Source organism: Danio rerio, chromosome 9, assembly GCF_052040795.2.
Source record: "Danio rerio strain M-AB ecotype USA chromosome 9, GRCz13ab, whole genome shotgun sequence".
NCBI classification, from domain to species: domain Eukaryota; kingdom Metazoa; phylum Chordata; class Actinopteri; order Cypriniformes; family Danionidae; genus Danio; species Danio rerio.
Window position 1 is genome coordinate 48761173 of NC_141029.1, and position 27056 is coordinate 48788228.

A 27056-nucleotide genomic window follows, 5' to 3' on the forward strand; every position below is an offset into this window, starting at 1 on the left:
TCATGTACAAATAAATTTATTGCACAAGCTTAAATGAATACATAACTTTATTTAAATAAATGCTTTGTCATAACAAAAAAAAGGACAAAGGTTAAAAGAGTACATAAATTACAAGTTGAATAAATATTACACAGTGATATTCACTTTCTTAATAATTTGAGATTTTTTTTTTCGTTTTATTGGTTTTTAATAAGAGTTCCAAATGCTGAACATTTTTAGAGTCCTCCAGCCACTAATGGGTCTTTTTCACATGCCAGTTTAAGCCACATTTAGGTGGTCAATCATCAAGTCTTTTCTCATCCACAAAATCAAAGAAAAACAATCAAGAAAACAGAGAGAAAACTGTTATGCATTCAGAGAAAGAAACAAAAAAACCTGTCGTTTCTACTGTAACGTGAGTTATGAACACTGCTGTCTACCCAATATGAGATTTCGGAATCTGATGAAAGCAGATAAGCACGAAAGCGACATGCTGCGTCCTGGCCATTGATAGTCTTTTATCTCTAATTACAAATCCCAACGGATCAAAATCACATTTCGGTTCTCAAATGACACCCAGATCAATTCTACAACTTGGGGAAACAAGGTGAAATGTTTTTTTCAGCCATAGTGCATCGTCTTAGAACATTCAGGGTTTTCAGAAAAACACTTTTGATTTCTGATCACAGCCGCTGTGTACTTGCTTATCAGATTCCGACACTGTCCATCTAAAAAAATCTACCGTGAAGTGTGAAGCACTGCAAAAATGTGTATTTTTGTCTGGTTTTCCAGTAAAAATATCAAGACGTTTCAAGTCAAAATCATTTGACTTGATAAGCAAAGCAATTCCAGATAAAACACTTGTTTTCTAAGAACATGTCTTGAATTGCAACCTTAAAATTCAAAGATTTTGAAGAACTATTTTGCCAAAGAAGAACTGTTACCCCAAAAACCTATTAGTGAATCAGATTCTGCTAGCATGAAAATGCTTTAACAAACTAAATAACCTATCTTTTTGTTTGTTTGTTTGTTTTTTGTTTATCAAGTGATTCCAAACCTTCTTTTCTGTTAAACATAAAAGAAGTTATTTTGAAGAATGTAACCGTTGACTTCCATAGTAGAAAGAACACATAATCCTTCATATTATGTGTTCTTTCTACTATGGAAGTTAATGGTTCTTCAAAATATATTCTTACAAGGGTTACAGCTTTGCAGCTTTCTACAAAATATGTCATGTTGTGTTCATCAGAAGAAAGGAATTAAAAAAAAATTGTGTCAACCTAATATGTTATCACAAAGGGACATTGTAGTCCTTACACAAAGCTTTTATACAGCAATGGACGAGTTGCATGACTATTGTGCATCTTTTATAAGAATAGCTCTGACATTGGTGTTCTCAAAGAGAAAAAAAGTCAATTTAGAACATTTTCTGGCTATGTTATCCCATTTCTTTTTTTAAAGTTGCACAATTCAAGATACAGTGCTCAGCGTAATTGAGTACACCCCGTTTTGAAAATGAATATTTTTATTAATTTCTCAGTGACTATAGGCAATATAACTTGGTGCATTTAGATAAAACAGATTTATTAAACTGATACATTTATTAAAATAATATTTTATTCACCAAACATATTTAGAAATTGAAAGATAATACAATTAAATTCTAGCAAAATATTGCAAAAAATATTACAACCTACAACATTTCAACTAAATTTTAAATTTTTTTGCTTCTTGATTTTTCCTCTTTTTTTTTTAAATTTGTATTTAATATTTTTGTATGACATATACATTTGGCTGTACTCGTTTTTGGGCCGTTATCATTAGTTATTTTTTTGTTAGATAAGCTCCTGATTTGTCTTCAATACTGACTAATCTAATGTATATGCACAAATATAATATTGCATTGTTTCCTATTAAAGATATGAACTTAAAAAATAGATTTGTGTGGGGTGTACTTATTTACGCTGAGCACTCTCTGTTCTGACAACAACTGCCGTTGCAGTGAATTAAACTACTTTTACTTAACAGTAATCATCCTGGAAAACAATACAAAAACACTGATTGGGCTTTCTGCAGTGTGTGTTGTGTGTTGTGAAGGGAGGCCCAGCACAAGATCACCGCTTGAGGCTCTCACCCGCTCTCCTTCTTCCCGGATATCACTGAGACGCAAAGCCTATTAAGAGTAGATGGAGAATAGACTGTGATTGGTTGTGTTACACTGGTAAACCCACTGAATGATGATGCGGGTCTCAGGCTTGGGCTGTGAAGCCCCTGTCAAAGGTACTCAGGCAGGGTATCTGTCCGAGGCCTGCTCCTGCTCCTATACCTGAACTGAGATTCACTTCGAGACGGCACTAAACACGTGGCAAGGTAAGGAATTAAGTGCAAGCTGCTTTTTCAAAAAAAAAAAAAAAGAAAATGGGGGAGGGGGCTTTCAGCACGGATCAGGACCTGGATAATGCTGATTACTGATTTACACCGAGCAGTGATGCATGTCACCTACTTGGCTAATTGTGCAATAACAGAGGTGAATACACCTCCAAAACGTACTCAAGACACATGCGAAAAGTCTGGTTAACTTTCTCTTTCACTCTCATTCTCATCACCTTCCATTCGAGAGCCAATTGCATTTGCATTGGATACATTCTTCAGACCTGTGGTTCTACTCCAGTCAGGCCCAGACGGAATCTTTGCACGTGGAATAGGAACGCCTGGCATTCAAATTCCATCACATCATTCGCCGGCTAATTTAATTGTGCTTTCAGCTACAAATAAAAACATTTGAAATAAAAAAAAAGTGAATACAGATAGACAGATTCCATCTGGGCCTGGTTATGATAGGTATTTGAGATGGAGATCTGAAGAGATTATGTGGTGACTACTTTTACAGCCCCCTCCCAGCAGTGAAACGATGATCATTCGGGCCCTGAAAAATAAGATCCGGACGGACCCATTGTGGCAGGGAATGGCTTCACTCGCTCTTCAAGAGCCAGCCGGTGAGTATCCCCGTGTGATGTATAGCTTGATCGAAAATACTCTCATCAGCAATTTACACACATTTGCAGTCTCTGTCAAATCAATCAGCTTATTCATAAGAGAAATAACAGTAAATGAGCTAGCGCTAGCTGGACTACGGTCTCTCCCAATCGTAGCTTCGGGAGCCTCTGATAGCTGCTTGACATACAATGTAGTGTAACGGATTTTGTCTGATCTGATGCTGTATTTGAACGCATTTGAGGTCCTTCGTCAACATATATATATATATATATATATATATAAAAAGGTTGTTTCATTCCCCTTGGCTATTGTGTAACGTTCACGTCACCATTCAAATGTATTTGCATGTAGGAAGGCACTGAGACTCGCACACAGAAACTCACACTGAATGACGCTGTAGTGAAATGCACTTTCTGTTTCCGTCCTCGTGATTCGTCAAATCCAGAAACGCAAATGAAACGTGTCATGGTGCTAACCAAAAGAGCTATTGGTGAACAATCAAAGTGGGCGGAGCTTACAGAGTGGTCTGACCTGCATTCAAATGAGCTAGTCGTCACTGCGACAGGCCAGATGGAAATATGCAAATTGATAATGCTGACACTCCTCTGCTGAGCACCTGATCGCTTGTGGTTGCTTGTTAAGAATAAGCAAACAACAAAAAAATAAAGAAAGTAAAAACAAAACACATTCAATAATCTAGAGTTAAAGGTAACAAACCAAGGTTACACCAGTAACAGTGAAACCGCATGGTCGAGGAACATGGCTCATAAGATGACTGTCATTACCTCCATGAATCAAAGGAAACAGCACATAACATAAAGGCTATTTAAAAAAAAAAAAAGAAACATTATAGACAGAGAGACGTCAGTGAACGTCCGTCAAAGTTTAAACGCAAATGCTGGGAGCGTTTTAGGGTAACAGCATCTGTCTTATTTATTTATTCATTCTTTTTAAACCCAGCCCATAATATCTGATACGAAAACTATTCCAGAATGGCCTTTTCGGGTTTTTTTTAGGCTTCTGTGTGGACGTTTTTCTCTTTCAGGACCGTCCGGCTCACCCGTGTAACTCTGCATGGCAGCGTCTGTTTACATAGGCACGGTTGGCATGTTAGGTAAGCTACAAAGTCTGGAGCCACTGAAACAGATTTGTCTAATGGGATCCTGGTTTTCACTACCTTCAGGGAGGGATATGACAAAAAAAATTATAAAATAGAAAACAAAACGTATTTAGAAAGCTATCACCGTATTTCATTGCTCACATGTGTGCACACACGCATACACTGAACTTGGTGAAGTTACACATTTCCAAGCAGGTTCCCCAATGAATAAGTGCTCTGACAGGACCGACAAAAAAGCCAGATAGAGATGACCGTATCAGCAGATCTCTATCATGGGTTTTCCTTTTTATTTGAGTTTTTTTTTTTCCCCAATAGTAAGAGTTCCTGCTATCTCCTTTGATACCTTGACAGCAAAAGATGTAAAAGACCAAGATAGCCCTGTTAATATTCAACATGCCATATATTCTTTATATATATATTTTTGTATTTTTTTGTTGTTTTATGTTAACTTTAAACAAAAACAGTATGGTGCTCAAACTCCAGCTTCTATAAAAATATATAATTGTACGTATATATTTTTTTGATAATTTCTTTTTGTTGTTGCTGGGACTCAGCTGTAGTAGGGGGCTCCTCTGATTGGCTGAGTCCAGTGAGATAGAGCTGAGCGCTCTCTTAAAACGATTCCTGTTATCTCACTTTGTTGTTATTTTTAGTCTGATTGTTCATATTTGTAATAGCTGTTGTAATTCTTTGTCGTTTTGCATCAGAATCTCAAAGTGACTGGCGGGTAGACTTGGTGGGACAGGACAAGGAGGTGGGCCCTAGGTCTGGTGATCAGGGTGGGTTGATTCTCACTCGTTGTTGTTGTTGCTGTTCTCCAAATCCTTGCACTGGATGTTACCGCCACTGTAGTCGGTGCCGGGCAGCTGCACGCCGTATTTGTCCACGCACCAGCAGATTCCTCGTTTCCGGCCACGGGAAGGCTTGCACTGCAGGGTGGAGAAGGGACAAAGACTCATATAATTGCAAGTACAGTTTAAAGTGAAATATAATTCCTCAACCACATGGAATGATAGTATGCATTCACAAAATAACCATGGCGTGATATCTTTAAATACCCACCATATCCTTGAAATATGACCCCCAGCAGTTTATTTCACCCCAGCATTTTCAATGGAATTTCTGCGCTAGCCTGCTGCTACTGACGGCTTTAGCGTTTACAACGGTCTTTCATCTTGTTTTATGCTTGAACAACTAAATTAATGCTTAAGTCTATTTAACTGAATGTATTGTAATTATATTACAACATAGGTGCTGTAAAAACAACCTTCTGACATTGAAAATAGTCACAAAGCTTTCCCCTGAAGATTACTATTGCCTTTAAAACTCTAGCTGTGTATAGAGCCCATTGGAAAATGCTTACATTTACACACATATTGAAATACTACTGTATGTTTATTTCTTAGCCTTATTAAAGGCAGCATAGAGGTTACACCTCATGAGACAGGAAGTAGCTATGTTTCCATCCACCTATTTAATGCGCATTTTGCAAATGCGCATAAAAAAACCAGTTGATGGAAACGCTATGATGCGCATCAATTTTGAAAATGCGCATAAAAAACGTATGCGCCTAACTGGGTAGGATAAACTTTTTATTTGATAAGAAAAGATGCGCATAAACTACGATGGAAACACTTTTAACGCACAAACTCCAGCATGCGCATTAAAAAAGGTCATGTGATTTTGTTAAAAGAGATCATGTGATGCTTAAAATGTGTGTGAATGGATAAAACGTCAGGCTGAGCACATTATAAAACATCTGAAATGTTGTTTTGGTCATTATAAAACGCCTTACCGTTTCAGTATTACTGTTATTATATTATTAATGACCTCCCGAATCAAGAGCGCCTGTGCTTCGCGTCTGACACCTTCAAACGCCACTGCGCGCTCACTGCTTGTCAGGATTGTCTTTTGAGGCGCATTCATTTAGAAAACATTGACGCAGCTTCTCCTACTGCAACAAATGCAGTTTTTACTGTTGATATTTGGCTCCAGTTAATCAGGAAGTGATGATTTGGTTCGCTTTGACTCGTTGGATGGAAATGATGCTTCATTCGCACAACTTTTATGCAACAATCCAGTTTTGCGCATAAAGTTTATTCGCATTTTTGGATGGAAATATAGCTTATGAGGCAGAATTTGGATTCAGATTATTCCTTCCTATCTGCTATCTTGGCTGCTGCCTCCGAATGTAGCATTATAGAGCTTTCGGATGCAGCCTGTGAAATGACTGAAATTTGTTCGCCATAGTAATAAGAAACTGTAATGAGGTCGAGACCTGTCTGTAACAAATTTATCAGTGTTTTTTTAGTAAGTGTTGCACACCTTAGAATGTTCATCTGCCAATCAGAATAAAACAGTGTAATTATCATTTAAGGACCCATGAAGTGCTTTGAAATGTGCATATTTTATTCGATGTTTGACATAATCTCGACTGAAAACAGGAAGACATGGTGGAACATATAGTGGCTCCCCCATTTATTAAATAAACAGCTAATAGTGTTTTGTTTTTATCACAGCTCTGATGAAAATGAAAAACAAATGACAAGCCCCTTAAGCCTAGTTTATACTTCTGTGTCAAGTGACCGGCGTTGCCCACGGCGCATGCAACACGCATAGCTGTGCATTTATACTTTGGCGCGCTGTCTCTGTCGGTCTGCATTAACACTTCCAAAACGCTAGTTGGCAGTGAGGTGTAAATGTTCCTCTGTGTCGAGTTTCTTCTCTGCTGTTTTGCTTTTCCTGAACACTTCCTGGATGTACAAGTGGCTCAAACTCGCACATTTTGAGGCAGGAACCGGCGGACGTGCAACAACTTTAACTATGAGGTAAACACAAAACAAAACTTTCCATCCGGAGCTCCTTCGCGGGACTCCACACTTGTAAACAATCGCTCCATTGGGCTTGCCTCCAGCTCGCGCCATTCGCGCGGCTCTCGGTCCCGCCCAGACTCGTCAGCTCTACCAAGCCGACCAATCACAGAGCTTGCACTACGCGTCGTTGCGACGTGTAGTTACAATTTTTGAGAGGTGCACGTCAGCGACGCAGAAGTATAAATCAGCCTTTATAGGGGACGGGGGATGTCCCATACTACAGAGCATTTAATTGGACAGAAGAACTGATGAGAAACTGAAGTATGAGGTGATGTAAAAAAAAAACTGTTGATGCATTTAGGCGGAAGTGACAAACTGCAAGCTTTGGATGTTTGTCATCTTAATGTGAATTTTGCCACCGTGTTGGAGAACACTAGCTTTTAGATAACCTTAAGACTAACATGCTGATACATGGGACAAAGGCAAGACAGTAATTGGAGGAAACACTACGTATCTGTTGGAATACATACAGTCCTGCAGTCCCCATTGTTGTTTGTGTTGTCAAATACACATGCATTCTTAGCCAAATCCAATGTTATCACTCGATCGGAGGGGCATTATCAGTGGTTATCTGATAGATATGGGTCAGTAGGGGCCTTATGTGCCTACTGGTAGGCTCAGAAGGCTGTTATCATCCATCCACATGGTTAATCAGCTATAGATAACATGCGGCTGGAACAAGAACTATTTATATTGTTTATTAAATTTCCAATTAATTGTATTTTATTAACGTCTAACCCTACACCAACCCTAAACCCAACCATCACAGTAATGTAAAAACAGATCTGGAGTCTTCTTTATTAGTATAGCTGATTAACCATGTGGACGGATGATAACAGCCTTCTGCACCTACCAGTAACCTGCCAGAATTGTGTGAAACCGTACATTTTTTCCAGTGTATGATAACCCAAATGTTAAATCTTACCTGTTTGCGCTTGAAGAACCCCTTCCTGTCACAGTTAGGCAGGTAGAGAGAAAGAGCCATGACGCGCGAGGTGTCTTTCATACTTTGAATGATTCCGTCCAGCTTCCTTCTGCACGGACCCTGCATCAGACAAACACATGTTAAGTTGCGTCATTTGCAAACCTCAGCGTTTAATGGCAAGCTATCATTTTACCGCAGCTGCTGCGTCACACAACTTACAAATTCAGGCTCGTGCTTGTCGATGGGAAGGGGAGAGTAGTCCAACGACCCCACTGACCGAAGCTTCTCCTGTTGTTTCTTCTTGTCCTTAAACAAGGCAGCCTGCTTCTTGCTGTTGATTACGTCTGGTTTGGGGTAAAGGGGAATTTTAGGAATCTGGTCTTCAGTCGTGTCTGGCTTCACTGTATCATCATGCTCTATTGATTCACGATCTAAGACAAAGAGAATCAAACAATACGCATTACTGCTGGAAAAAAATGTGAACGGTGACAGCAAAAATCCTCAGCATGATGTTAAAGTGGTTGCCAGGGCATTGCTATGTTGTTTTGAATTGGTGTCATGCAGACTTTCTGAAGTGTTTTAAGTAAATCTGGGGGAATTTTTTTCACTTTATATCATCTACCAGGGAGAAAGAGAGAGAGAAAGCACAACAGCACCACAAATAACAAAAAAAGGGAGCTATTCTCCCTATGTTAGAGTATTTTTATTTTATTTTTACATGTTTGCCATTTTTAATTTGTTATGATGAATCTAAGGTCCCACTGCCTTTTTAGCCCCTCTGAGATACTATTAGGGGCCCATCAGGACCTCAACCCATCCCCAACAAACCCCAGCTCATCACATTCGTCTGCTAAGGGGGGGAGGTTAGGGTGATTCTAAAGTCCCACTGCCTTTTTAGCCCCTTTGAGATACTATTAGGGGCCCACCAGGAACTTAACCCATCCCCAACAAACCCCAGCTCTTCACTTTCATCTGCTAGGGGTGGGGGAGTTGGGATGATTCTAATGTCCCACTGCCTTTTTAGCCCCTCTGAGATACTATTAGGGGCCCATCAGGACCTCAACCCATCCCCAACAAACCCCAGCTCATCACTATTGTCTGCTAGGGGGGGAAGTTAGGATGATTCTAAGGTCCCACTGCATTTTTGGGCCCTCTGAGATACTATTAGGGGCCAACCAGAAACTCAACCCATCCCCAACAAACCCCAGCTCTTCACTTTCGTCCGCTATGGGAGTTAGGACGATTCTAAGGGCCCACAGCGTTTTGGGGCCCCCAGAGATACTATTAGGAGCCCACCAGAACCTCAACCCATCCACACCAAACCCCAGCTCTTCACTTTCGTCCACTCCACTCGGGGTTGGGAGAGGGGTGGTAGTTAGGACGATTCTAAGGGCCCATAGCATTTTTGGGCCTCCAGAGATACTATTAGGGGGCCACCAAAACCTCAATCCATCCTATGGAAATTTAGGAGGAGTCTAAGGGCCCTTGACATTTTGGGCCCCCAGACATACTATGAGGGGTCCACCAGAACCTCATCCCATCCCATCACTTTCAACCCAGCACTGGGAAACATCCATACACAGTCATTCACACTCAAACACTACGGCCAATTTAGTTTAGGACTTTGGACTGTGGGGGAAACCGGAGCACCCGGAGGAAACCCACGCCAACACAGGGAGAACATGCAAACTCCACAAAGAAATGCCAACTGACCCAGCCGGGACTCAAATAAGGGTCCTTCTTGCTGTGAGGTGACAGTGCTAACCACCGAGCCACAGTGTCGCCCCAAATATATATATATATATATATATATATATATATATATATATATATATATATATATATATATATATATATATATATATATATATATATATAATAGCCACATACAGTAGTCAACATTTGAAGTGGATCACCACCTTTCATCAAATTTGTCCTAAAAATATTAAACAGCACCCATCCTTGTCCTAGGACGATTGTGAAAAATATGTTTGATTCACTTTGAATATTGACTACTCTATATAAGAGTTTCATATGTTTGTTTATCTCATGGCTTATAACAACTTAACTTCAGACAGTGGGTGAGCATTCATGCACTCGAGGAATAGTAATTAATAAATAGCAATGTAGATCCCATGATGCTTGGCTTTACCACAATCCAAAAAGACTTGTCTTTAAGGTATTTACACATCCTCGTTGCTAGCGAGTGTTCATGGTGTAAACATGAAAGCAACTGTTTTTCCACCAAATGTTTCCAACGCATTTGTTTGTAAAGGGTGGCAGGAACAACAGCTGATGACGACCCCCTATACTTAACCTATCCCACCCTATACAAATGCCCAATCTACTGAGGTTATGCTTGACCAAGCAAGTTAAAGTCAGTATATCCAATTCTATTTCTAAATGAATTTAAGTGTGCAGCCTGAAAGTTGAATGCACCACTTTTTTTTCCGCAGCCAAGTTAGTCTTTTGATTCCATTGTAGAGCATATGCATGACTACGGGAGTTTGGAGTGAAAACAGAAACAGCTTTTCAAAGGATCCTTAACAGCTCAGAGCTGCACTTGAAGATCTTTGAAGTCACAATAACTATAACACCATGACAACCACAAGCTTTTTCTAGAAGAATCTCGAGAGGTAGATGACTTTTGACGTGTGACTGGGGGAAATGCGTAGAGGCAGCAGAACAAGGAATTGAAGCACATACTGTACTGTATAGTCTGATCACAGGATACAGGCATATAAACTGTCTTTCCACTGAAGTCAAATGCTGTTGGACAAAGCTGAGTTTCATAAAACTGAACACTTGAACCATGCAGAGGGAAGCCAAACATAGTACATCCAGAGGAGATTAACAGATCATTAACACTAAGCATACAATGTTGAGCTATATAATTACATTGACATTTAGTTACCCAAACAAGTAGAATCACTTAATAAAATATTATTTCCTCTTTTTGCAGTTTTTTCTTTTACAATATGGTCCAATTTGTTAACTTTAGTTGATTTGAACTAACAAATACACTTCAAAAGCATTTTTAAAGGGATAGTTCATCCCAAAATTAAAGTTGTGTCATCATTTAGGCTTCAATTGTCCCAAACATGTTTTGGTAAAAAAATAAATAAATACTGTTTAACTGTTTAATACTGTTTAACAAGCATAAAATATATACAGTTGAAGATAGAATTATTAGCCCCCTGAATTATTAGCCCCCCCTATGAACTGAATACACTTTTCCAAACCATAGTATACGTTGAAAAATGTTATCGTCCCATGCCTAGACTGGACAAAAGCGTAAGCAGAGAGACCGGGTGCGCTCGAGAGAGGCCGAATGTGCTCGAGGTAGACTGAAGCTGGATTTATACTTTCGCCTGGAGCCGCATCGCACACCTCCGCTAACTGCGCGCACCTTTCCACAAGTACGTCATATCATAATGTCTTTCAATATTTTTAAACTAATTATTTTGAATTGTTTTTATACATTATTTTAATGATTATAAGCATTTTTATAACCATTCAAGATTTTTTTTTTATCAAACTTTGATGTGTCACTTGCTTTTGTTCATATCTCGGACAGTTTTACCATTTAAAGTTGCTCTTGAGTTGCTCTACAAATAAATTTTTATTATGGCAAGAATAAAAGCATACTTTTTTTTTTTTAAATTTGCCCGGTCCACAATTCACACATTACTGTCTGGCTAGTTTCTGTCCTATACTTATGCTAAAAAGGCAGTGATGGTCCAACATTCCTGACTATTATCACCAATAAAGCCCAGAGAAACAGGGCATCAGTATATTGTATTCCTTTCCAGTTATCAAAAATAATTTTGTGACTTTATAGTCACTAGGTTATAGTTTTGTAACTATTAAATTGATTTGAATACAAAATTCTACAACATACATCAGTGTAAAACCTATGACTGGTGGAAAAAACATATTTCTGTAATTGTGTACCTGGGTCTCCACTTTTTCCATGGCCTCTTTTGGGTTTAGTAAACTTATCCTTCAGGTTTTCCCCAACCTTTTAACAAAAACTTTCTCCTTTCCCACTGCTGTTGCAATTTCTAGCCAATAATTATTGATCATCAGGTTATCTCTCTGATCAAGAGTCATAAGATGTGTGTACAGTCGTATTGTTTCAGATAAAATCTCTTCAAAGTGGTTCATATTCAACTCAAATCAGTTGTGGCGCCGCGCAAACTGTTCACTCGAGTCTCAAAAAATGCCCTACGCACCGCCAGCCGAAATTATGCTGCGCGCACCCAAAGCGAACCGAACCTCCGCGATGACGTAACATTTGCTGCGCACACCCAAGCGAACAAGTCGAGTATAAACAAGGCTTGAGTGTGCGTGCGTGTGAGAGACAGAGAGATTATAAACGTTACTATTATTAATTACTATTACTTATACTACTATATTTGTTGTTTTAAATAAATAAGAAAAAATATTTTAGTAGACACAGTGACACATTTATGGTATATTTCAGAACACATTATTTAAATGTTGTATTGCTCAGAAAAATGCTGTGATTTGTTTGTTATTGTTAAACAGTGTTAGGCAAGCTACTTGAAAAATGTAGTAAGCTAAGCTATTAGCTACTCTACTTAAAATGTAGCTTAAACTAAAAGCTACCCTCTGGGAAATGTAGCAAGCTAAGCTGAAAGCTACTTGGCAAAAGTAGCTTAGCTACATCTAAGCTAATTTTTCCAATTTTCATTTTTAAATCAAAGCAACTTAAATCCAAGTCAATCATATCTTAGTGATCAACAAAACTGCCAATGAAACATATGAGGCAGAATAGTTCAGTTCATATATTTTCTGCAAATAATTTGCTGTACTAAACAGAAACAAAATATAGTACATAACAGCAAAAAATCCAATAAAACCAGTTGTTACACATTTAAAATACTACAGTAATTTACTTCCATCGACTACACATCAGCTTCACAGCTCTGTGAATGTCGGTGTCGTTACTTTTTGAATATAGTAACTATAACTAGTTACTATTTTTCTAGCACAACACTGGGAACCAAGTTGCTTGGTGACTGTAAACATTTCATGTTACTTACCAAACAAATAAACAACATTATTTGCTGAATATGGTAAGGATTTGAAGCTACATAAGTAGACTAATATGATAATATTAATCTAAAGATATGATCTTTTAGTTGCTATTGCATCTGTAGTTGAGAATCAGACAGAATGGACGTGAACATACGGAGTCGGGCCTGAACGTCGAGCCAAATATTTTGGTCATACAGCCAAGAGGGCATTATCAGACAGCTGAGGCCGCCAGCAGAAATGATTGAGATAACTGCCCTCACAGTCCCCCTGAGCTCCAGTGCTTCACATGGCTGTGGACTGGGGCAGGGTGTTCTGGAGCGGGCCTGGTGGTGAAAGAGTCTGTCTGACCTGGAGACGCATGGGGCGGGTGCATGGTCATTACAGGAATTGGTTTCCTGGCTTCTGAAGTTACAATCAGAGCATGGTGCTGTGTCTTTGAAATCAATCCCGCAACCCATGACTTGGCAGACTGAAATTTCTGTACAGATTTCCCCGCAGGTTTGCGCTCACCGAAGCCACCGAATTTGAGATCGCCTCATGGAAATAGAGCAAGATTTACATGGCTTTGGAAATGGAGACGCAAACGGGAGGGTGCTCCTTGTGCATGAGCGCGTTTACGAAATCAACAATACCTAGAGTTTGCAAAGCCATTCGATTCCGTTGCCTGCTTTTTTTTGCAGCGCGAGGACCGAAATCACTTTTTCCATGCTCGTGGTCCCCGGCTTGTAAAGGTTTAGCGGGTCTGTGTTTAACATCTGACACACAGCCAAGATCCTGGAGCACGGCCAAACCAGACGTATCACGTGTAGCCCGTCTATTCAAATGAGCTTTGGAAAGAATGCCGAAGAGGTATTGGTGTCTCTCTCTCCTCTTGGTCTTGCAAAACTTTTCATTAAGATAAAGGGACCCGAGCCTTGCCAAAGGAGATGCATCTGATAGGGCTCTGCTTAATAATTTACACATGTGCAGGACAATTATACTTCATGAATATCCACGCTTTCTTTTAGCTCGGGGGCTAATGATGAAAGCAGATCCACTTTTGAGCTGTGATGTCTGATTCTGACAGATATAAGGTGCTTGTGAGATCCCTAACCTTGTTTTTTTCATTAGCATGCATGGTTGGAATTGTGTCTTACTGTTTGTTAAATATTCAGACCTGCTCTGCCTTCTTAAAGCATGCCACTTGTCTTTGTCTTGCTTTCATTGTCACAGACCGACCATGGCATCCCTGGCAAGATCCCAACGCTAAATATTTAAAGCCTGGACCGTATCCACAACATGTTTGGAGCGCTGCAGCAGAGAAGCATGCAGGATTACCAAAAAACCCACAAGTAGATGCATCTGTGTAGGGCTGCATGATATTGGACAAATCTGATATTGCGATATTTAATTTCTCTGCAATAAATATTGCAATATAAATACAATTTGATGGTTTTCTGGTGAGCCTAACAGTATTAAGGTACAGTAATTAAATAATTGCAATGCAAAAATGCTTTTCTTACTTTGCTTTGTATTATTTCTAGTCCAAATATCTAAAATGTCTTGATTCAAGTAAAAATATTAGAAAAAAAGGAGAAATAAGTCAAATTAAGAGTTTTTCACTACTAATGCTGGGGTAGTGGCCAACAACAGAGACACATCAACAGCAAAACTTGTCTCTTTTGGGATAAAAGTTTCCATGTTGCAATACACTATCGGTTACAACCAAGAAAGCCATCATCTAACTTGCTATTCAAACAAGTCCCCTGTAATTCAGGACAATGCAAAGTGATGACACCTGTCGATGCCCTTCAGGCTGAAAGCACATGTGTGCACCTCTTCATCGCCTGACCGTGTCCCATGTCATCAACACTCCGAAACATGAACTCAGGAGATGCTCTTCAGCACATCAATGGATCACTCCCAGTCGCTGATTTCAATTAGTTTAAACAATGGTGAAGAGAGTGATACTGTCTGTAAGTTCAAGCCAGCTTTCCGCTAAAAGCATCAACATCCAATCCCTTCCTGTTCTTTCAATTTACAGTACATATACATGGGTCCAAAATGGACATTGAGTATGTTAACACAGACAACATTAGTTTGATTTTTATGTCATTAAAACAGTGCTCTGATTAAGAGTCTCCCATGTAAACAGCAATTTTTGATGAAGTTAATCTGACTAAAGTCAGAATCGAACTAAACAGAAATCGAATTAACACTATTCTCTGCACCTACCGAGTTTCAGCCGAGTGAAAGACCACAAATGCAGAGGTTTTTTTTTATTCCCCATACGCCGTGTTTGATCAAATATCTTTTACAACAACACTCTTCCAGCAGTTCATACTCATCCAATATCTCGTTTGTCATGGGGGCATGAATCAAATGCTTCTGAATGAAAGTGACAGTGCCAAACTGCAGTTAAAATTAGATCCGAAGGTAACATGAATAGCACGCAATGACGTTAATCGAATTATGTGCTATAACATGTAAAACAGGATCATTAAAGAAACATTCTAAAGACAACTCACATAAGCACCTTAATCATATTACTGTCTAATCAGATTAAGGCAAATCGTTTGATTATTAATTTGATTGTCCATGTAAACATAGTCATTGTTAATACTCAAAAGTTACAAAACATCTATGCATTGTGGGGTATATTGAAGATCAAAGGTTTTACACTGTGGAAAGTAAAGGCTGGGCAGTAAGCAGAGATTTTGCTAGACAATTTCAACTGTGGAAGATGTATTTGCATGGGAAGGACTGCTTTACATTATTTACACATGAGAGCAAGAAAGAAACATGCAGTAATGTGGAAATGTGGAAATGTCCAAGCAAAATGAGGATATTTTTTATATGAAATGATGTAATGTGAAAGATTTAAAGGTTTTAAGGGTTTGTTTGCAGCTCAGCATGATAACTACCTCATGTATTATCAGCAAGTAATAGAGTATATTTTATATACACTGTAGTCAACATTTGAAGTGGATCAAAACCAAAGTTGTCCTAAAACTGTTCAACAACATTCATTCTTCTCTTAGGACAATAAAAAAAAAATGTTTTCAACGGTTTGACTACTTTAAACCCTTTAAGACTGTTTTGCAAAGCATAATTCAAGGCTGTAACTACCGTTTGGATGTTTAGTAGGTAATATAACATATTTTGAGTGTTATATAATGAGAAAATATGAAGAAAAATATTCAAATGATAATTATGAAATAAAGCTTTTATGAAAAAATCTTGTTTGCTTGTAAGAAAATAAAGAAAATTAACCAAATAAGATCAAATTTCGTATTGATTTGCTCTAAACTCTCTAGATTATCCTAACAAAGCTTTTACAATAGGATTGTATAGTATGAAAGCCATTTGTAGCTTTATTTGTGTGCATATTGTAAGTGTTATATGATGTAGGATGCATGATATCATTTGAATAGTCATTTTGTTTGCATCTAGATCATCCATCAATGGATATATAGTATAATTTAACACAATATTGCATTGTAAATCAAGCGTGATTTAAAGTTACTCGTCTTAGTCATTTCACCACACTTACTGTACAGCACAGTAGTCACATTGTTTGTGAACTGTTTCGAGAATGAGTATATTAATCAACCAGCTATCAGGAGTAAGTACAATTTAGGGTTTCCTAGTTCACCGAAAATGGAAAATGAGGTCATAATTTACCCACTATTCCCTTGACATAAACCTGTTAGAGTCTCTTTACACATGATATTGTGGCCCATTTGCACTGACTGATACAGTACAACAGGTACAATATGAGTTACCTTTATCAGACTTGCGTTTCCACTGCGCAAAGGATACCAAGGGTACCTTTTTGGTAGGGGTGGTGTATGACAGAAAGTTTCTGTCGACATCTCTCTCGCTCGAGGAAATCTTGCTGAAAGTAAAGCAGTACGGGTCGTTCACATATGATACGAGGAGCACTTCTTCCAAAACAGATGTTTTATACACATAAATTCTTGTGTATAAATGTCCATTACTATCCTTTTTTTAACATAATTTGATTATAACTGCAGATCAATAAGTGCGAAATAGCTTTAATGTCTGCAATTATATAAAATAAATAAATAAATGCAACATATAAGAACACATACATACATTTTCAGTTTCTGATGTTACCAATTACAGAAAAAACTACACATAACATACATTTAGTCCTTATTTGGGTTTGAAAACACGCAACATTTATCTGTATCTTTAATCTTCACCAGCACATGTAACCTTTGTTAGAGAATAATTATGTTATTTCGAGTTAATAATAGTCCAAAAGGCGATGATAATAGTTTAACGTGGCAGATTGTTCATGTTTTAGGTTGCTGAAATAATCATTTTCTCATTTTTTACTTTTTTCATGCTTCACTCTCGGGTTTGACTGTTTCTGAAAGGAACAGATGTCAGAAGCACTTCAATAATAACGCACACATTATTATCATCAGTTCAAGAAGTTCGCTATTTCAAATACAGATGTGCACACCAGTGATCGCGAGCTCCTTGGAGAAAGTGAAACCGCTTGCACTTTTAGACGGCCTCGTAAAACAAAAACAGGACACGGCGAATTTTGTTCTTCTTAACTTTGTGGCTGTATAACAAACGACAAGGTTTGTTTGAGCTCGGGTCAACCATGGCTCGTTATTATATGCATATAATATTACTGTGTAATGTCTCGGATGTGTATTTGAAAATGGCAGTTTCTTTGTTTTCATTTTCCTGCTTGTGTACGCGTGATTGACGTTTCTCTGTAAACCAATAGCATTCAGATGTGCATCTAGCTCTGCCTTTTAGTACCCTTCTGACATGCTAGGTACTCTTTGCAAAGAGTACCCAAAAAGTGGTACGGTTCGATTCGCTTTTAGGTACATTTTAACAGCAGAAACGGCCATAAAAGCGTACCGAACCACTTAGTGGAAACGGGCCATAGGATAATGGTAACCATCGACATCCATAGTACTTGTTTTCCTACTTCGGGAGTCAGTGGTTTTCATCTTTATTCAAATGTTCAACTTGAAAAAAGAAACTCATAAAGGTTTATAACTACCTGACAGAGAGCAAATAGTGATTTGAATTTTCGGGTGAACTATCTTTTTAAGCCTCAAATATGCCACTCTGTAACTGTAACAGAACAACTGCAAAGTAACGATTTTGTTCTGTCTCTTATCTGTCTGGAGAATCCTGCAGGGCACAAAATTTGAGGCTGCACTTTGGAACCACATCTGAACCTGTGCTGCAGGCAAGAAATTAGGCACCTTTTGTTCTCCTTCCCTGAAGAAACGTGACACTGCGGCTCCCCCTCCACCGCCCCAGAGCACATGACAGGAGGTTTCAACAGGTCGGCGTCTTCTGCTGAACCACATGGTCTGCTTACAGTCTGTGTGTTTAATTTTCCAAACGTGAGTCGTAAACCCATAGATTAAATAGATTGTTTTTGTGCGTTCGCTGTTTTGGTCAGCCTAACATGTGTTCCTATTTAAGCAGGGCCCAGCGTGAGGATGTCGCAGGCCAGGAATCACATTTCTGACAGAGATGAGACTACTGTGCGAGCTGATTTCCTTCACAGCTGTTACTCGCTAGCTTTCCAGGTGCCAATGACAAATACACGCGGGACAGATTGCTGTTAAACTTTACTGGAAGAAGGCATTCAAGCGTGCCAAATAGGTTCCCTGCTTGCATACCTTTGCAAAGGATGACTGGGCATTTGATATACGAGCGCTTTAGACTTGGTTTGGGATTATGCTGCAAATAATGTACACAAGGTCTAAAAAGTGCGAATCTCTTTTCGGTTTGCTGTATATCTTTCAATTTCAGTCTGATGATGCAAGCAAGTATATGATTATGAGTTTGGCCTGTGGCGCAATATAAAAATGAGATGACAGACAGGCAAGAGACGAACAACTGCGTTCCATTCATTTGTAATTGTTGTTTAGTTATGGCTGTATCTCTAGCGGGTAAATATAACACATAAATTAACCAAACGCAACAGCCAAGTTCTTTTGGCACAGCTCTTTGGGTTTGTTTATTTGTACGCAATTATATTCGGACATGAAATTGTTGAAGGCGAAAAGCCTGTAGTCATATCTGTCCAAGTTTCACACAGCGTGTCCGAGCAGAAAGTCTCCCTTGAGATCATTGGCAAATCGGCAGAATTTGCCAATCCTGGAGCTAAATGACAGTCTGGCATCACCTATTGTACTTGGCTCGAAATGTTAAATCTTTAAACTGTGAGTGCCAGAATTCAAGCCTATGAAGGTATTTCAATGCTATGTTTGTATAACTGTGCGTATTGGGGGAATAAAAATGGATCAGGAGGACAGCGAGCCAAAAGTCTCTGAATCCTAATGCGGGCAAGGACGCTTGACCTCTCTCCCTCTTTCTCTCCCTCTCTCCGTCTGTCCTGCCCAGCTAGTAAAACCACGCTGAAACCGAATACCACAGGAGGCTAGAAGCGTCCCTCTAAATTCATCCCCATGCTTGACGAACAGCTCTTGATAGATTGGCTCCACAGACATTCTGCTGAATCACAAGGGCTCGACTGTGTGCCCACTGCAATCACCGAAGGGGTAAACCAGCAACCGCACTCATCAGAGACCTTCAGATTGAGACAAACAGGTTTCTGCACCTGTGTGTGAGGGGGTTGTATTTGTGTACAAATGTTCAACCATTTCAAAGTCTAATACGTGAAGTCTACAAGGCAGTTCTGTATACTCATGTGGCGCTTCTGTTCGTGTAGCTCAACTAGTAGAGCACTGAGCTGTGAACCCTGAAGCTGAGAGTTCGAATCCCAGGGAGAGCATGAATAGAAGCATCTGTCAAATGCATACATGTAAATAAACATGCACGCTGTGCACAATTTCTCTTCGCAAAGTGTGATATTTGCACACAGGTAGAGTTGTCGACCCAGAACGGCCACCCTCCCTCCCCTTGGATTTAATCTTTGAACGGTAATCCGACTCTCAACACCACCCACAGACTTAGACCTAAATTCAGAGCAACCTAGAATCTCAATCAAGAATATCATGAGGCGTGGGTACACCATACAATGATGAGAGGTGTGATCATAACAATGGAGGAGTTGCTGATGTCAATAGAGCACCACAGCCAAATCAAGCAATAACTACACACACACACACTCAGAAAAACAGTTTGGAGTTGTCTTTCTTGAGGCGTCTTTAGAGTTCTGGGCAGCATAAATTATGCAGTTCTGGTGAGTCTGATGCTGCTTTGCGTCTGTGCAAATGAAATGCAGCATCAGAGCAGCTTTAAACATTCACTATATATTGAAATTCACTATCATATGTTAATGCTTTTATTCATAAACATGTTTATGTTCATATTATGATTGCAGTTTCTACTTTAGATGAAGAAAATATCAGATAGCAATATAATTATGCATTGCTTTATCAGTGTATTGCATTTGTATGCCTATTTTAGCCATTATATGGTAGGTAATTTTAAAGCAATACTATGGTACTACTATGTTAAATTACAAAAGTGGTAGCTCTGAGCCCAATTGTATGCCCAATACATTTTCAACAGCAATCGTGCTTGTAATAATAATGGTTTTGAATAAAACAAACAATCTACATCCAAATATTAAAACATAAGTGGTGCAATAGTACTTGCACAATGGTTCCACAAATACTATGGTACATTCCCAGAAAACGCGGTGCTCCCGCTGCACTGTAGCCAACATCTAGGATGACTTTGGAAATCGTTTGTTAATAATTGGCTTTGGATGAAACATAAACAGGCTTTGCTAATCCTTGCGCTGGAATATGATGAAAAAAAAAAGCAGGGAGCTGCGCAGACCGGCCACAACACAGAAAAGCTCATGCAGAAACATGCGCACGCCATAAAACAGGATCAGAGCAAGCCACAAAGTTCCCACCAGATACACGATCTCAACGCAACAATGCTTCCGTGCAACAAAGGCGCACTGCTTCCCAGTCAACTTACCAATGGGTGGGTGCGGTGGTTTGTATCCCTTCTCGTTCGTACACACTCCCCTGCCGTGCAGCAGGGCGTGAAGCGGCTTCTCCTCGCCGTTGCGCGGCAGGCAGCGCAGCCCGTGTGTGCATGTACCGGTGTACACCCCGCACGCCTGCCCCTCCGCCAGAGCGCAAGTATAGCAGCAGCCGCAGCCGGGCTCCTTCACTAGCTGACAGCCCACCGGGACCGGAGGACACATGGAGAGCGCCTTCTGATCGCACGGCTCGCACGGTACAAAAGAGCCTCCGCTGACGGACAACACCGTCAGAAATGTACCCAGCACAAGAAGAGCCATACTTCGTGTCAATGTGAATGAGGTCCGATGGAAATTAAAAAGAAGCAAGAACTAGATATGAGGGCGCATGGACGTCTGGCTCAGATTCGAGTTAAAGTCCGCATGCAAAGTGAAAACACAGGTTGGGGTTTTAAAAACGAGAAAATAAAAATAGTCTCTTTAAAAAAAGTATGATGATGATAACGTTGATGATGATAATGATGATGAAAGAATCCTGTGGATTTTTTAATATAAATATATTAAAAAAGATTCACTTGAGTATTCTCCAGTAGTCCAGTTTGTGCACAAGTTGTTGCGCACTGAAATTCTGGACTTTCCGATTCCAAAACACTTTCCCCTCTAGAAGTTTTCTGAGCAGACTGATCAACTTCACAGCAGTGCTTGCCTTTTTAAAAACAGCCAAACCCAAACCCCTAACTATGAATAAGCCAAACAGCGGTGAAGGGAGGCGCACTTGCCAGATCGTGGCGCAGCGCCAGCGCCTTTTTTCCCCCCTCGGCAATAGGATCCGTCTTTTACGCAGTGATGCCAAGAGCGCAGAGCAAAACACAAATCCATGCAAAATCGAAGATATGCTCCTCTGAGATCTTCCGTGCACTTTGCGGCTGGTAGAGCGACAGATTCGTGCACGGAACTCGTCGGCTTTCCAACAGATTCCGCGTCAGATGGAAACATGTATGTGACAAGATAAAGTCGCTCGCTCACACATGCGTTATGAAGAGTACACACAAAAGAGCACGATTAGGATCGCTCTGCTGATATAGGCACCACCCGTATATTAGTGCGCGCAGAGAACATGTTTGAGTAGGGGTAGATGTGTTTCGGTTCAGCGTCTGCTGCAACGCTGTGTCGCTTTGCTCTGTGCGTCTCAAACTTTGACACAATATCCCCGCTTTAGTCTTTTACACATTAAAATCCAGCAGTTATCCATAAACTGCTCACTTTAATGTCAAGTACAAAGTGTGCTTGGAGGGAACGATTATGCCATGCTCAAATCTCAACTACTCCCATTTTAACCAATAATTCTGACCATGTGAGTTTTATATTCATTCCTAATAACACATCTCTATTTAAGTAAAATGTAGAAAACACTAAGTTTTGTACTCGTTTGTGTTCATTACAAAGCAATTTAAATGCCAGATGTAACCGGTGTTACTAACTTCTTCTCATAACAGTGAGATTTCACACATGTAACTTTAAATGGTTAAACCGATGGTGTTACAACTCGTATAAATGCGCAGCAATAACTTCTGACTGCAGCAGTGAAGTTCATATACCCATCGCCGCAGCGCACAATTAAAACCAGCTGAGGTGTGTGGCAAATACTGTGGTAAATCTCTTTTCTGTCATGCAGAGAGGCTTTCCTTCGGTTGCCAAGTCTCGTTTGAGCTTTAATTACAGTGGTCTCGGTGGTAGTTTAAGAATAGGCAATCTACACCCACCTGTTCCAAACTCTGAACTACCGAAACCACAATTTAGAAAAGATGAGATTTAGCAGACACGATTGTTTAATCATGCCGTTCGCTCAGTGTCCAAGTGGCCCTCTGCTGTGTTTACATGTCCCTGATTTGCCTTATAGAGCGCTCCAAAATGGCATTTGCACATGTCCCATATGTAAAGTTCATCAGTGCTGTGAAACGAGCTGCTCTGTTTTGCTTTGGAATCTCTTTGTCAGATGTATGATACCAAGTTTAAAGAACTGCGCACGATATTTCACTTCATTTGATTGTTCTGGGTCTTTCATACATGCTGTCTCTTGTTTTAACCAGCTAGTGTGTCTGTGTGGAGTATCTTGCAGCTTTAGTTCGACTAGTGGAGATTTCGACCGCTAGAAGGAGCTGTTAGCAATGCTAAGAGGCTCTCTCTGTGTGTGTGTGTGTGTGTGTGTGTGCGTGTGTGCGTGTGTGTGTGTGTGTGTGTGTGTGTGAAATGATTGCTGAATGTTTCATTATTGGAGATTTACACAGTGCTGCTGTACACACTCAGGAATCAAATGGACAGACATCAGCTGTTAAGAATGTACTTGCTGTTTTGATACATGGCTAGTTGACAAATAAGCAGTAAAAAAACTTTGTTTACCATGTTTGAAGACAATAGATACATTTATATAGTTTGATGTTTGGATAAATATAAGGGCTCACTAGCTTATTAGTTATTTCCCTGTTTCTTTGTACATATTTACTGAATTCTACCCTAAATACATCCTATGGTGAAGCATAGCAAAAATTAAGTACTCTTAATAATATACAGATAGCTTGAGAGTTATTTCATTATCTTTATATTGTGCTATTATTTTATATTTATTTTATTTCCAAAAAAAGTTAAATCAGCGAAGGATGACATGGTGGCACAGTGGGTAGCATCACCTCACAGCAAGAAGGTCGCTGGTTCGAGCCTCGGCTGGGTCAGTTGGCATTTCTGTGTGGAGTTTGCATGTTCTCCCTGTGTTTGTGTGAGTTCCCTCTGGGTACTTCAGTTTCACCCATAAGTCCAAAGACATGCGCTATAGGTGATTTTTCGGTAGGCTAAATTGTCCGTTGTGTATGTATCTGTGTGATTGAGTGTGATTGGTTTTTCCTTGAGATGGGTTGCAGCTGGAAGGGCGTCCACTGCGTAAAAAACATGCTGGAAAGTTGGTGGTTCATTCGGCTGTGGCGACCCCAGATTAATAAAGGGACTAAGCCGAACTGAAAATGAATGAATGACTAAATATGCAAAAGACAAAACTTAACAGGGGCAGCATGTCATGGGCTGCGTCCTACTACTTAGTAGGTGCTGCATTTTAATTAAAATGTACTACTCGACCGTTAGAAAAGTATATTCTATACAGTATGAATGTAAGAAGTACGAATTGAACTCGGACTTACTACATCCGCCATTTTGTTATCATCACGTGACCCACTCACGTCAGTTGCATCAATTCACTCTCATCCTGAATTCTCTCACGGGATAGCGTAGCGTCCTTCGAATGCGCACTTCAGAATTTTGCCAGAAGAAGTAGGTCATCTGGGTACTTCTCACATACTGTTTTTACAGCCTGATCTCATGAGAAAACGTAAGTATTTTACTTTTTGTCAGTTTAGTGGCTAATTTGTTCGAATTCGTACGAGTTCAGTCATATGAAATTGTAAGATTTTAAAAAGGAGGCATGGCACCTAACACCAAACATCACAATTTGTCACTGGGAGATGAGCAAATCGTACTAAATTGTACAAATTACACTGTACGAATTTAAATGAATTAGCCACTTAATAAAAAAGTTACAAATTGCTGTGAGATTGTGTTGGTTTTTTTTATAGGTGCATCCCAAATCGCATACTTATGCATTATTCTACGCCATTTTATAGTATAGTGTATGTAATGCGTTTACACCAAAATATAAAAAAAATTTCTACAAGAAATAAGTGGACTTTAATTTTCCAGAGGATGCCCTTATTCAACCTTTAAAATGAAGTGTGTAATGTTGGACACTTCACGCACTCAACGACCGCAGCTTTGCTCACGTAACATAAGGGGCGAGCTTTCGGGTGCTCATGTTGGATTACTTTATTTATTTCAGATTGTGAAAGAGTGATTATAGCGCCTCCCGATGGTGAATTCGGTTATAGTCATGGCAGGTATTATTCGGTACTTTGATAATTTGTTTCACTAATTTGACAAACGTCATCTGGGAAACGGTTTGAATTTCCGCTTAAAAAAATGTCCATTTGGGACGACACTACATACATATGCTATGCTGTTAGGTGCATAAGTACATAGTCTATAAGTGCACAGTGTACAGTGTGCCATTTGGGAAGCAGCTATTGAAAAACAGTATTTGAAAAGTTCCCAGATGACGTACTACTAAGAGATTCTGAATAGACGCTATGCTATCCCATATTGCGAAAGGATTTATGATAGGAGTAAAGTGACAGAACTGACACAGGTATGTCATGTGATGATGACAAAATGGCGGATGTAGTAAGTCTGAGTTCAATTAATACTGCTCACATTCATACTGCATAGAATGTACTTTTTAAATGGTTGAGTAGTAGATTTAAACTCAAATGCAGTGCCTACTGAGTAGTGGGTGATTTTGAACGCAGCCGTGGGCCTCACAAGGTAAAGTCTAGGCTGGCCAGAAGTGGGATATGCACATCAATATAGCAGCATTATTTATGACACTGTATAACAATAATTCATATTTTTACAGTACTGTGATGGTTGGGTTTAGGCTTAGAGTAGGGGGAGACGTTGGGGTAGGGGTAGATGTTAATAAAATACAATAAATGGAAAATTTAATAAATAATTATCGTCAACTTCAGGCCGCAACTGTATCTGATCTCGCAACAACCTGTCAGTTGCGTTGCTTCACTTCCATTTATAAATTCTCTCGTGAAGCATTATGGGCTAAAGTAAGCATCCATTGGATGCACACTTTAGAATCTAGCCGGAAGTAGTAGGACATCCAGGTATTTCTTGCATACTGATTTTCGAATTCTATGATTTCATTTTTTTTTATTTTTTATTAAAATATGCAAAAATCATACAAATACAAGAAAATGTCAACAAATAACAAATACAAAGCAACAAAACAAAAACAAAACAAAAACAACAACAATATAGTTAAGTACTAGTATGTGTTTGAGTGTGCGCGTGTGAGTGTGTGTATGCATGTAAAGGTAACTTGGTGGACAGGTCAGAGTACATACATAAGGAACAATAACAGTCAATAAATGAAGCAAGTGTCACAGATATAGATAAAACATATAGAAATAAATCAGTCAGAGGTAGGGAGTAACAACAATGCGCATTAATGTATGATAGTAAAAATGAGAGTAAAAAGAAAGAAAGGACAACAGTAATAACTGACAACAATAATAATAAATCACAAGTGCTACACCAACTACTACTACAGAAAGTTACTTATATAACAACTACTACTGCTTCTACTACAGCCACAACCATGACTACTACTACTACAATGTCTACTAATACTGATACTACTACAACGACTACCACTACTGATGCTACTATAGCGTTTGCTACAACTAATACAACAACGTCTACTGCTACTACTACTACTACTGCTACTACCACCACCACAATCACTTCTACTACATCTACATCAACAACATCTACTACTGATATTACTACACCAACAACGACTACTACTACTACTGTAACTACCACACCATTACTACTTCTGCTACTACTTACATGAACTACTACTTCAATAATCTCTGTAACAATTACTCAATAACAATCGATACTATTACACTGTCTACTACTTCAACTACAACTACTATAAATTCTATTATTTCAGACATACTACCTGCCTATAGTATAGAGTATGCGATTTCGAATGCATCCATAGAATTCCGAAAACATTATGGCAGAAGTATCCGGATGACCTACTACTTCCTGTGAGATTCTGAAGTGCGCATTCGAAGAACACTATGGTACAACATAACGCTTCGTGAAAGAATTCATGAATGGGAGTGAAGCGATGCAACTGACGCAGATGGGTCACATGATGATAACAAAATGGCAGATGTAGTACACTTCAATTCGTAGTTGCTTACATTCATACTGTATAGATCATACTTTTCTAATAGATGAGTAGTACAATTAAACTCAAATGCAGTACCTACTGAGTAGTAGGCAACTTCAGACAAAGTAATGGGCCTCAGAGGGTAAAGTCTAGAAGGGATACACAGCCAGCCGTGCGTTATGGACATTAATATAGCAGCATTTTTTATGACACTGTATAACAATAATTTATATTGTTACAGTACTGTGACGGTTGGGTTTAGGGTTAGAGTAGGGGTAGTCTTTAAA

At 39.3% G+C, this 27056-nt stretch overlaps 1 protein-coding gene and 1 long non-coding RNA gene across 3 annotated transcripts; one reads left to right on the forward strand and one right to left on the reverse strand.

The window, feature by feature from the left end:
* Positions 1-21601, reverse strand: igfbp5b (insulin-like growth factor binding protein 5b). Of its 2 annotated transcripts, XR_015498800.1 has the most exons (5): positions 20909-21601; positions 8114-8325; positions 7830-8014; positions 7159-7585; positions 4363-6648 (listed from the first exon to the last, which is right to left on the reverse strand). XR_015498800.1 is itself a non-coding variant. In NM_001126463.2 (4 exon segments), coding segments are annotated over 4 exon segments (798 nt in total). In that variant the 5' UTR covers positions 21237-21599; the 3' UTR covers positions 1-4887.
* Positions 15338-21404, forward strand: LOC141376210 (uncharacterized). Its single transcript, XR_015499903.1, has 2 exons — positions 15338-18345; positions 18431-21404. It is a non-coding gene; the product is annotated as an uncharacterized LOC141376210 (long non-coding RNA).
* Positions 21602-27056: the final 5455 nt, after the last annotated feature.